The sequence below is a fragment of the Trichechus manatus genome, unplaced genomic scaffold (assembly GCF_000243295.1).
Source record: "Trichechus manatus latirostris isolate Lorelei unplaced genomic scaffold, TriManLat1.0 scaffold00040, whole genome shotgun sequence".
NCBI lineage: Eukaryota > Metazoa > Chordata > Mammalia > Sirenia > Trichechidae > Trichechus > Trichechus manatus.
Genome location: NW_004443976.1, coordinates 727,048 through 740,238, shown reverse-complemented (window position 1 = coordinate 740,238; position 13,191 = coordinate 727,048). Strand labels below are relative to the sequence as shown.

General features: G+C 45.0%; 1 protein-coding gene and 1 pseudogene across 1 annotated transcript in view; one reads left to right on the top strand and one right to left on the bottom strand.

Annotated features, from left to right (window-relative positions):
• Positions 1–51: 51 nt before the first annotated feature.
• Positions 52–13,191, bottom strand: part of ADORA2B (adenosine A2b receptor) — a 32,067-nt gene continuing 18,927 nt past the window's right edge. Inside the window, exon 2 of the mRNA XM_004375960.2 lies at positions 52–1,715. Within this exon, the coding sequence (XP_004376017.1) occupies positions 1,049–1,715 (667 nt within the window). The 3' untranslated portion in view covers positions 52–1,048. The remainder of the gene's footprint in view (positions 1,716–13,191) is intronic.
• Positions 5,530–6,433, top strand: LOC105756249 (splicing regulator RBM11 pseudogene; annotated as a pseudogene).

The window sequence follows — 13,191 nt, the reverse complement described above, 5'->3', positions numbered from 1 at the left end:
AAAGATGATTTTACAGTCCAGGAAACCCTCACCCTATGAGGTGCTAGCAAGTGAATGCTGTGTGAAAAGCCAAATGCCACAGATGTTGCAATGTTCTGTGGCTGGCAGAGCATTTTGTTACTTTGAGGTGTGGCAAATAAAATCTGTCAAGACTTTTCTACTACTAAGGAAACTTGGGCTGGGTATAAACATAAGTTTTTAAAGCAGTCTTCAGGGTAAAGTACAGAGAGTAGATACAGTTCTGTATGACAAGCCAATGCCGTACCCTAAGCTTATTTTTTAAAGTTTTATTATTTCACCTAATACACATACACAGAGTTATATACTTTTACTCAGTAAAACTTTAATACTTTGCGTTCCAACATCTTAGCCAAACTTGAGGTTAGGAGAGAAGTCAAACACATTACCTAGCTCTAGAAGGGGAAAGTGGAATCTGGTAGAGGAGAGATCCCATTTCTTCAGTTTCTTCCTCTAGAGTAAATTTTCTGTACATGGAAAAGAAGGGAGCTCAAAACTGTTATCTGACAATATTCTACTGAAGAACTTAAGAGAGTATCATTTCCCTAAGTTAATACAGCAATTTCTTGATTGAAGAATTATACTTTTAGTTTTCCTGACTGCCCTAGGAATAAGTATACATTTTTAGTATATATAACTTTTTCCATTGTCTCTAAGTTTCAAATGTTTGCATTATAATACTTCATAGTGTTTCACAGTAAAATGGTTTCAATTATTTCCTACTATGAAAGATGCAGACTCTTAAAAAAAAGCTATCTTTTAGAATCCATTCACATGTCAGCATCATCCACTTAGTAAGAGCAGCTGAGTAGAACCATAAATGCCACAAAATATATTTGTCAGGCCCGGGAGCCTGGTAACAACATGTACGTATTAGCTAGATAATGTGGTAACTCCAGGGAAATAATCAGCAGAGGAAGCCCGTATGCTTGTGAGGTGTAGCTGTCTTTCACAATGAGGATCAGTCAGTCATGTCATGTCCCTTTGTTTATTGTGAATTTGTGCCTTCTTGAAGAGGCCAGAGCCTAAGTCATAGGCCCACATCAGGAGCAGGCTGTGCTCCCGCCTGCCCATTCCTACTCTTGAGGACATCTGTCTGGCAGAGAACATACCGGGAGATGATTTTGTGAAAAGTATAATGGAAGTCTTGGTTCCGGTAGGCGTAGACAATGGGATTGACAACTGAGTTGGCATGTGATAGGAGGATGGCCATGTTCATTGCCCACTTGGGCCTAGCCTTAGCTTGAGCTGGCTGAAAAAGAGTGACACAGTTGATAGCATGTACTGGTAACCAGCACAGAGCAAAAATTCCCACGATCATGGCTAGGGATTTGGCGGCGTGGATCTCCCGTTGAAGGGTGGTCGTCGAGTGGTCCACCAGCTCAGTGCGCTGAAGCTGCTTGCAGGCCACCAGGAAGATCTTGATATAGATCGCCAGCATTATGAGTAGTGGAGGCAGAACACATCCGAAGAAATTGAAGTATACCATGTAGCTCATGGGGACCACGTTCTCAAAGAGACACCTCACAAGGCAGCAGCTTTCATTCATGGCTCCGTTCCAGGGCTCTGTGCAGTTGTTGGTGGCACTTTCTTTGCTGTTCCATCCCAGGAACGGAGTCAGTCCAATGCCAAAGGCAAGGACCCAGAGGACAGCAATGACCCCTCTTGCCCGGGTCCCAGTGACCAAACTCTTATACCTGTTCAAAAGAACATCATCTGTTATGATCAGTTTACAATACTCTGTAACCAAAGGCTAAGACCCCACCTCTGTTTTTGTGCTGTAGCTCTTTACCCTTAGCAACCTCTAATGTTTATCCTCAGAGGGCACCATGACTCAACACTAAAGGCATGCAAGCAGGATATGAGCAGCTTTGCTTTAACAAGTTCAATAAGACTGTCATTATTGACTTAGTGATCACTTCTGTTTAGTGACAAATTACGGTCAATGACAATAGGTGGGAAGTTGTAGAGGAGTGCTTTCTAATTACTAGCTACTGACCTTTTAATCTAGGTCTTCTGTAAGGCACTGTTCTGGGTGGTGGAGATATACCAGTGAACAGAACACACAAAGATCCCTACGTTTAAGGGACTTAGATTTCTAGCAGGAGACAGTAATAAACAATAAACCTAGTAAATTTTATTATGTTAAAAGGAGGTAAGTTTGGTATGAAAAAAAAAGAGAAAGATAGGGACTGTAGTGTTAAAGGGGGTGGGGGTGGAGTGGGGGCTTCATTGATAAGGTGACATTTGATCCGTGGCCCCAAGGAAGTGAGAACTGGAGCCCCCCCGGAAGTGGACAGTACTACCTGGTGGCTGTAGAAGGCTCCTTCTGGTCTCCCGCAAATAACAAGAGGTTTGCCTCAGACCGTGGGCAGAATCATCCCTGAATACCTCTATAAACTGCTGGAGAACAAGAGTTCTGGCAGTGTCCCTAATGGTAGAGAAACGCTAACAGCAGAGTTGATAAAAGTTGGGAAATAACTTAGGAAATATTAAACATACTTTCTCAGTAATGTTTAAACCATTAAAACATTTAAAATCACTAGAAACAAATTACATTTTAGACACTTTGCTATAAATGCATGTAGATTAGTAACTATTCAATCTAAGGTACTGAGTAAATCTGTAACTTCTCGGGGGGGAGTATTGGGAAATTGTGGGACACACATTACATTTAGACTTATCTATGGGAAGTGTCAAATTTCCCTTGCCTGCAGGATAAAGCCCACACTTCTTGGCATGGCCCACAGAGCCCTCCAAGCTTCAGCCCCACATACACAGGGCCTGACACTCCTGATCAGTGACTCCCTCCTGGCGCATGCTGCTCTCAACACAAGGGTCACCTCCTTTCTGATCACCTCTCAGGCAGAGGAGCCTACTCCCACTCTGTGCCGCCTCCCCTCCTCACCTCAGAAAGCCTGTTTATCTGTTGACGTGTGCCTCCCCTCAGCGAGAAGGTCAGCCGCCTAAGGACTGGCATCTCTTCCCTTTGTGTCAGTATCTCCAGGACCTGCACAGTGCCTGGTACATAGTAGGTTCTTACTAAAAATATGGCCATTACAAATACATTAGTTATCTGTTACGTGATTTATCAGACAGCTTCAAAGCAAGATTCTGCTGATTGTGAACACCTGATGTTGCTGCCTGGACAGACAGGAGGACCAGTACGGTTTGCTGAGGAAGTTAACTGAGTTCTTGCTTCACAGTTCAAAGTGACTTCTGATCCTTTCTGCTCCCCATTAGGGCAGCTGTCATCAACAGGCAGTCAGTTGTGGCTCAGGTGCCACTGAACTTTTCTTGGCCAATGAATCCATCTATTTCCAAACCCCTTCTGATTCCCTTCTCATTCAAGAATGTAGAACCATTCCTTAAAAAAAAGTTGTTCCTAGCCATTGCCTCACTAGAGATGTGAAGAGTACAGTTAGTCCCTGCAAGATACCAAGGCAGCCTCCTAAAGGCCAAACACTTAGAATCACAAGATTTCAGATCTGTGAGGCAGCCTACTCAACAGCCCTATCCTTAACTCCTCCTCTGTTGTTCACCGATACGGCCCAGCCCTGCAGGAGGAATTATAGTCTGGGGAAAGCAAATATGGTGCTTCCATTCTCTTGTCAAGGGGTCAGGCTGGGGTGCATATGTGGAGTGGTCCTAGCCAATAAGACATAAAAGGAAGTCTGCTGGAGGACTTCTAAAAAAGATTTTAGTTCTTATAAAAGGAGAGAGACCCATGGGGAGAGCTCTCCTCCATACCCCATCTCTCCTGCTTTTGATGTGCTCATGGGAAGCTGTGATGCCTAGAGCTGCAGCAGCCATCTTGTGACCATGAGGAACAAGCCTGAAAACAAAGCCAGTATAGGAGATGGCAAAGCAGAAGGAAGAAAGAGTCCAGGTCCTTCATGACATCTTTGAACCACCAGACCAACACTAACTACAATGGATCCATATTCTTGTTATGAGAGAATTAAATGTCTTGATTGCTTAAGCCACTGTGTGTTACTTGTAGCTAAAAGCATACTTGTACAAACTGGAAGGGACTTCATCATTTTAGTCTAACCCTTCTTTCACAAATGAGAAATAGAAATATAAAATCTTTGTACTGTGACGAAGACAATATAAGAACTAAAGACCAGAAGCTAACTTTGGACTCTCAGGCTGTGATCCTTGCATTACATCATGCTGCCTCTTATTTCACTTGACTAATTTTTCTTTTAAAGCAGTATTGGACATGGAGCTCCTTGTACATGGAGAGCTCACAGGAGTGGCTTCCCACTAAAATTCAAAACAAAAACTGGAATCCACCCACATCTGAACTTCACAAAACTCCTGGATTCTGCACATGTGAAAAATGACTTTTATGCCAACTTGTCTTGGATAAGGAAAAGCAGCTGATTACATCAAGGGAGCAGCTAGTCACAGCTTTCCCCATAACCCCCATCATAGCCTCTCTTCCCTGTTGGTTCATTATTTCATTCAAAGAGTTCTTCCCTTCTACCAGACTCTCTGCTAAGCACTGGAAACATAATCACTGTTCTCATGGAACTCAGAGAGCCTATGGGTGGTGCAAATAGTAATGCACTTGGCTGCTAACCGAAAGGTTGGAGGTTCGAGTACATCTAGAGATACCTCAGAAGAAAGACCCAGTGATCTACTTCAGAAAAATCAGCCACTGAAAACCCTACGGAGCACAGTTTTACTCTGACGCACATGGGGTCACCATGAGTTGGAATCGACTAAACAGCAATGTTTTTTTTTTTTTTTTCCATGAAACTTAAACTAATGGAAGGGACAGAAAACAAGTAAGACCCAAATATAATTATAAATTGGGTTAAGTTTGGCCATACCAAAATAAATAGGATGCAGTGATAAGACCAAAACAGAGGGAGACCTCCTTAGACATAGAGTGTCAGGGAAGGCCTCTTTCAAGCAGAAACCTAAAAGTTGAGGAGTCAAAATACGAAAAGTACCAGAAGAACTAAATTGTGCCCAGCTATCACCACCAACTTTTCTGATCAGGGCCACAACAGATGGACCCTGATAAAATGGGAGAAAAATGCAGAAGAGAACCTCAAATTCTTAAGAAGTCAAGGCTTACTGAACCAGATAAGACAGGAGGACTCTCCAAGACTGCTGCCCTGAGATACTCTTTAAACCCTGAACCAAAACTAGCCCCTGAGGTTACCTTTTAGCTAAAAAACTGAGTGGCTCAAAAAAATAAAGAATATCACCCCTGAGTACTGTGCTACTTTAAAAAATCATCTATATAAGACCAAACAGTCAACAATTACTTTCAAACAAAGATGAGAAGGTAAGGGGGAAAGGGAGACTAGATTAATGGAAACAGAACAACCAGAACAGAAATAAGAGGAATGTTCACTCATAGTGAAGAATGTAACCAATGTCATTAAACAATTTGTGTAGAAGTCATTGAATGGGAACCTAAACTGTGTGTAGACCTTCACCTAAAACACAATAAAATATTTTTTAAAAAAAGATAATAAGGGCCCTGCCCTCTCACCCAGACGGCGCAGTGAAGTGGGATGGAGGGCGGGGTGGGAGCAGGCTTGTGACACCAACTCCATCCTTGGGCCCAGACCAAAGGGATGTTTCCAGCTCAGGAGGTGGACAGGACCATGTCTGTGGAGAATTTAGAGGCCCAGGTGTGGGAAGAGATTCTTTACGAGCTGTTCTTCAGTTCTTTACAGGCTGGACCATTAACCAAAGTGACTGCATGCAAAGACAGAGAAGGAAAGCGAAGGCTTTGGGATTTGTCTGCTTTAAACACCCAGAATCAGTGTCTTATGCCATAGCTTTGCTGAACGGAATCCGTTTATGTGGAAGACCGATAAATGTGCAGTATTGATTTGGGAGTTCTCGCTCTTCTGAAACAACTAACCAAAGTTTCGAGAGCTGTGTTAAGATAAGTTCACACAGCTACAGAAATGAAGAGGTTGTGGGCAGATCTTCAGTTCGCACACAGTTCTTTTCAATTAATAATGCTGCTTTACCTCTGGAATATTTTTTCTCTCTGAAAATGCAGTGGAATGCATATAATCCAATGCTTCAGCTTCCTTACTCTGAGATGACAGTGCCGCTTCCTAATAGCACATCCCTGTCTTCACTAAATTGCATTCCAGATTTAGAGACTGGCCCCAGCTCTTATGAACGGACTCACCAACAGCCAAGTGACTCCGACCCCTATCAGATGAATAAATGAAAGAGGCAAAATCAAACCAGTGACACTGACAGTAGCACAGAAAACAACAGAGGAAATGAATATACTCAAAAGTTCAGAAAGTGCGAGAAGAAGAAAAGGTGTTAGTATTACATTCAAATGAGAGATATACTTACTGGGCTTAATTATCTTAAAAAAAATATATTCAACCAAAAAAAAGAACACAGAGAAAATCTTAAATTCTAGAGTAGAGAGAAGAGCATTTCAGGCAGAGAGAAGAGCATGTGCTGAGGCTTTCAGACAGGAGAAGGCTGGCAGCAGTGAGGGGCGGGTGTCTTGCAAGAGGGAGAAAAAGGAGTGTGGAGAAGCACTGAGAGAAGGAGCTCCAGCCAAGTCCTGACCTGAGCTCCAGGGTAAAGTGGCAGGAAGGGTGCAGGGGAACCAATGTCTCACGAGAGGCAGGCCTCAGTCAGGGCCTGCGGGGGAGGGAACCGCAGAGAAGAGGTTGAGAACACAGGTCTTTGTGGACATAAGGTAATGGTGGTTCCAGAGAGCAGTGTTTGCAGGGCAGGGTAGGGTCCTGGGTCTGATTAGCCAGAGGATACATACAGAGCTTTGGGGGGTTGAAAATTAATTGAATTACTTCTGAAATATGGGGCTAAAGCTAAAATATCCAACCCATGTCTCCATTTTCATCTTTAACATGCTAATGTACTTGAAACTTGAAAGTTAAAAAAATGAGTTCATCGTCCCTTTCTCCATCCTGAACAGGTTCTCCTTCCTAATTTCCCCCCTAACTGACAGACAGTTGCCCGTGCTATCAGCCTTTGAACCACAGGACCAAACGCAAGTTTTGGAGATAAATGTCTACAGATTCCCCCTGCCCCAACTGTACAGGTCATGGCAATAACGCAGACCCTCCAGCACCTACACACCTCCTCTCTGGGAGGCACTACGCCAGGTACCTCACACGTCTCTCAAACCATTCTTCATGAGATAAGAGCTGCTACTTCTAGTAGGCAGATATGGAAACAGGCTCAGAAAGGTTAAATGTTTGCCTGCTGCTACTAAATTGCAGTCAGGACATAAACCCAGTCTAGTCTGACTCATTTTCCTGCTCAGGAATGTATGGCTCTTCAGTACTTATCTCACAAATTCAGCCCCCCCTCTGCCTGGTCACCTAGCCATGGGCCTGCCATGGGTGCAGCCAGCCATAGGTCAGCTGCATTATTTTCTGCATCCAGACACATCTGTTCTTGCTAAAGCTGCTTGCTGGTCCAGGAAGCCCCCAGCTCCAAGGCCAGCTACATGGGAATCAGAGACCTGAAGTGGTCTCTGCAACCCTCTTAGTCCTTGCAAAGAGAAACCTGCTCATTCTTTGTTCTGCTGGAGGACACAACCAGAAGCCACGGGCATGGCCACCAGAGGGAGAAGGTGTGGGCTCCAAAGACGAAAGCACTTTCAGCATTGGTGCTCCAGCTCCATCAGGACAGTACATCTGCCTCCATAAGACATATATGCCTGGACCCTGGAGCAGCCAGGCAGAGGGTGTGTGACTGTCAGGGATGCTGCAGAAAGCAGGCACGTGTCCCTGTACTGATGCAGAGTGCTGGGTGGGGTGGCCCCTGGGGTCTCCAGCATCTCAGGACATCTGTGTCCTGCCATGTCCTCCCATCTCCCATTTCCAGTCTGTGCCTCCATCTTCCCGTTCTCCTCTGGCCTCACCCCTCACTTGCTCACTCCACGCCTGCTCCCCGTGCACCCACAGCTCTCGGTACGTCCTTAGGTCTGTGTTTGTCCCCCCAAAGCATTCCTGAAGGCAAGGGCCCCAGAGCTCTCAGCACAGCAGCAGGCCAGGGTGTTGGAGAATTGAGGAACTGGCCATCTAGAAACGAGTTAAACAGGCAGCTTTATTATCCAGACAAGGCAGGACCTGGTCCAGCCTGTGCAAGCCACACAAAGGGGATGTTCTGGGAAAGTCCACCATCTGGGAAATCGCTGTGCCCCACTGCTGTGTGTGGAGGCCTAGTTAACTAAGAAGACTGATAGAACAACAGTCACATGGAGGGAATCAACAAAAGGGAATACTGTGGACACTGAGGTTACACAACAAAAGGGGTAGTGGGGGAACCGCCAAGTGCTGCATAACAAGTGCTGGCCTGTTTCTGGGGCACAGTCTCCTCTTCCTGCTCTGCTGCCCTCAGCTCAGCTTCAAAACCAGAACTCCCGGCACACGGGGCACTCCAAGTTCGGCAGATCCCCAAGGCAGTGACCCTGGACAGTAGCACTGAGCCTGGGCAGGCCAACCAGGGCTGGAAAAAGTCTGACTTCCCGTCAAAAAAGCGGGGAGAATAGGGGCTACAGAACTCACCCCACACTGTGTTGCTGCCGAAGCTTATGCCCACTCTAATATGTATAAAAGCACTTTACAACTGCATTGCCAAGTAAAGGCAATAGAGTTCTATCGCTGCTACTTAAAATTGTTTTCTTATTTAGAATTTTGTCTCTTTATATTCTGTCTAACTCACAAGTTTCATTCCTCTGTAAATACAGACATTTCTGCTATAAAGCAATATAGACTTTCTTAGAAAATCTCATGTTCTCTAAAACTGCTCTGCTTTCTTATGTGAAAAATGAGGTGAGGAACAGACCACTCAAAACGTATAGTTTTTAACCAGAGCACTAAAAATGACTTGGATCATCAACGCTAGCAGTTCAGTGCAGCTAGAGGTTGCCACAATGAATATTAAAAATGAACACAAAAAGTAGAGTGAAAATCCTGGCAAAACTAGTTAGAGCAAGGTTGATGGGTCCCAAGACAATGCAGATGAAAGAGGAGTTCTGAGTCAGTGAGACTGTTATTAAGTTAGGCACAAAAGGCAGCGCAACCTGCCACAGCCAAGGGCGCCAGAGGCTGGGGATGCAGCTTTTTGAGGAAGGACTCCTGGGTATAGGCACTGTTTTTATTTTCTTTAATAATAGGCCCAAGGGCTCCTGCTGCACAATAGGTTCTCTTTTCTACCTTTTTCCCCCTACTTTTCTACTTTTTCTTTCCTACTCCCACTATTCCAGCTCCCTTTGCGAAGAAAAAAGTCATATATGAACCAAAACAACGTCTGCATTATACCAACATCATTCCCCTATTTACTGATCATGTTTGTACTGAGCTGGGTACACCACTGTGCTCCCATGTGTCCCTCGTGACTGCCCCTAGGACCCCAACCACACACCTACCACATCACTGAATTTTCTGGTTCCTACCACTGGACTAGGAGCTCCTTCATGACGGTCTTAGTTGTCTAGTGCTTCTATAACAAATACCACAAGTGGGTGTTTTTAACAAACAGTGATGTATTCTCTCAGGTTAGGAGGCTAGAAGTCCGAATTCAGGATGCTGGCTCTAAGGGAAGGCTTTCTTTCTCTGTTGGCTCCAGAGGAACGTCCTTATCTCTCTTGAGCTTCTGCTCCTGGGGGATCCTTCATGAGGCTTGGCATCTCTCTTCCTCCATCTCTACTTCTCTTGCTTGTCTAATCTCTTTTATATCTCAAAAGAGATTGACTTAAGCCACACCCTATACTAATACTGTCTCATGAACATAGCAAAGAAGCCCCATTCCCAAATGGGATTATAGCCACAGGTATAGAGGTTAGGATTTCTGACACATATTTTGGGGAGACAAAACTCAATCCATAACAATGACAGAGACTGTTTCTTGTTCACCATTATATCCAAAATACCTTAACATTGTGCCTGGCAAGCAATGTTGAATGAGAGCCTGAATTTATAAGAAGGGAAGAGAACTCTGGCTTTTTAACCATATATATACTTTTAACACCCATTTGGTAGCCCGAAACAAAGCAAGGCATAGGGCATGTGGATGTGGCTAGAGCTTCAGTTTCAGACCCCAAGAAGCTATCTGCATAAGAAAGGGCATTTTTATGATGAGTAGCTGTTTCCCATTTTTCAAATTTCCCTTGGGACCAAACTAACAGAAGAAGAAATAGAAAATGTTAATAGCACTATAGTTAAGAAATTGAATTCATAATCAAAAACCTTCCCACAAAGAAAACGCAAAACCTAGAGATACTGTTTGAATCCGTTTATATGAAGTTAAGGTCTGGTCTCAGTGGGAAGAAGCCCTCTCACCCATTTGTGATTGAATGTATTGAAGGCACATCTGCCGTGTCTCCATGTCTGAGATGGTGATAGCTCTGGCCTGTGGGCCAGTCTGGGGAAAGGATAGCACCTGCCTACCCACCAGGGAGTGAGGTGTGCTTACCAGGCCTCACCTTCAGGCTGAGTTCTTCCCAGGAGGTCAGGGCACTCAGTCACTCTGGCTCCTGAGTTCTCATCTACTCCAAGTTGAGACACGTCTTAATCCCAGTGGTGGACCTGGCTGAGCCCACCATCATATGTAAAGGTGGTTGGGGGAGATGCCATTTCTCCTTCACAGTCACCCAGGAACAATCGGTAAGGGATGCAAATGGAAGAAAGAAAGCTGCTGCAGACTCACTATGGCAGGAGGAAGCAGTCCAGCATGGTATGATAGTGATTTAACCAGTTGGGATTCAGGGTGGGGGCCAAGGCCAGTCTCCCAGAGTTCCCCTGTGGGGTTGTGTTTTGGTGATTCTCACGTATTGGTCTCACATGTCAGGTGGGATCTGGAGCCAGTCCAGGTTGCAGGTTCCAGACTCTGATCTCCCTCACATGAAATATGCAGCCCCTAGGGAAAAAGTCACTGCCTTAAACCAGACCAGAGGAGAAAAAAACACTCCCCTGTTCCAAAAAGCACCCTCCCCAGGCTGGAGTTAAAACACACTGCTTCAGATACAAGATTAACTGTAAAAAGCACTGGCCTTCATATACACAGACGATAGCCAATTAGAAGAGGACAGCAGGAGGCACATAAAGTCTACATATCCCATTAGTGGTGAACTGATCTCTGATCATTTGGTTAATACTAGGTTTCTCCACTGTAAAGTAACTATTTTTCCATTTTTAACTAGTAGGTATCTTGTGGGTAGAATCTTTGAAACTTTGTTAACATCTTGCTCCTCATTAAACTTTCATCCACAAGTTATGGTATCTATTGATGATTCTTGCCTGAAACAGTTATTACTATAGTTCCCAAATGATGATTTGCTTAGTCCTGTCATTCCTTCTCATCTAATAGATGGTATTCTGCTGTAAGCAAGATTCTTTCCAACATCTGATTTAATATGTATACACACACACACACATATATATCGTCTACATGTATTCAATGCAATGGCCTAGAAGAAATGACACAAATGAGCATAACTACCACCCAAATCTTGATTTCTAAATGCCAGTCTCCGCTAAAAAGAACCAGGGGGCTCCTTGGAGAAATGATTAATTACAAAACTTAGACACAGAAAGTACAATGTGAGCCTGGAACACCCTTCTGTGCCAGAAAGTAAGGAAGTGCTTCAAAAAATTGATGGGAATACTCAAAAAGACACAGGTGTCAACTTGAAGGGGCTCTCACTGGCCAAATCTGGGATAATTTGAGCATCAAAAACACTAACAGGAATGGATTATAACATATTAAATGAAAATAAATTTCCAGAGGTGGGGCCAAGATGGTAGAGAAGTCAGATGCTTCTAGTGGACCCTCTTACAACGAAGACCCGAAAAAACAAGTGAATCAATTATATATGACAATTTAGCAGACCTGAAAATCAAACGCAAAGTTGAGGAACCAGACTGAGTGGCAGGGGGAGGGAGAGACGGTTCAGAAACAGCAAGGAGTTGCCAGACCTGACCCGGTGAGAGCCTGAGCCCTTCAGGCCTGATCAGTTCAGGGGTGAGTGGTGAGGCAGGCAAGTAGCCGTGCTCGGGAGGCATATTCCACACCAGGAGATGCCGAGAGGCAGAGAGTTTAGTCAGCCACCCAGAACCAGTGAGAAGCAGCCCTCGATCGGCGAAAAATAAGTAATCGCATCCAGCCTACCGTGCAGATGAAAAACACCCTTCTTAGGGAAAAACCTCTCTCCCATTTACCCACTCCCTACTCTGCACTGGGTCCTGGACTAGCTTCAGCAATTGCTGACTCCCCTGGGCCAGAAGTAGGATCCATCACACGCCCTCAGCCATTCTCCTGGCCTTAGAGAGGGAACAAATTAACAAATGGGGGAAAAAAACTGCAAGCTCCTCTAAGCCAGGAACCCAGGGTAGGCCCATCTCCTTTGCCTAGGTACAGGCATAAGGGATCCACGGACTTTGAGTGCCTTTCCCCCTGCATAGACTTGTTGGGCCCATTTCAACAGCGTAGGCCCTCATTACCGCAGTACAACAGGGTACATACAGGAAGTCTAACTTCAACTCCTTTAGCTATGAAGTGGCAGGTTCGTGACATTTGACACTGCTCTGCCCATTAAGCAGGGTCTTCACCTACCCACATCAGGGGCCTGAGGACTGGTGGCTCCACCCATGCCACCTAGGCACCTATGATAGCGGCCCAAGAATAAGAGGTGCCCCCCAGGCCTTACAGCCAACAGTATTGGGTGCTCATAGTCCAGCTGCAAAACCCACCCACTGACGCACGTTCTAGGAACAGGGACACGTCTTCCTGGACACTCGGGGGCGGCCGTCAGTCACTTGCCTTGCTCAGAGTGTGTCCCTCTGCTGCAGCCAGATACCTGTGCATACACCAATCACCCATGCCTGTCTAGGACTGTAGGTGAGAGCCTGCACCACACACTTGGTGGCTACCTACCTGGACACCTGATCTGAATCAATACTGGAGGAGGGGGCAGACTCCTGAGTTCACATACCTAGTAACAGATCTAACGACCTAGTGACAGGACATTAGAGCTTCAAAGGTGCCAATAATCAAACTAGCTCACACGAGCAGCCTATTTGGGCATATCAAAACAAAACAAGAAGTTAGGACACAGTAAGCAAACATTAAATAAATAAATATAATAACTTACTGATGGCTCGGAAACGAGTCAATATCCAATCACATAAAGAGGCT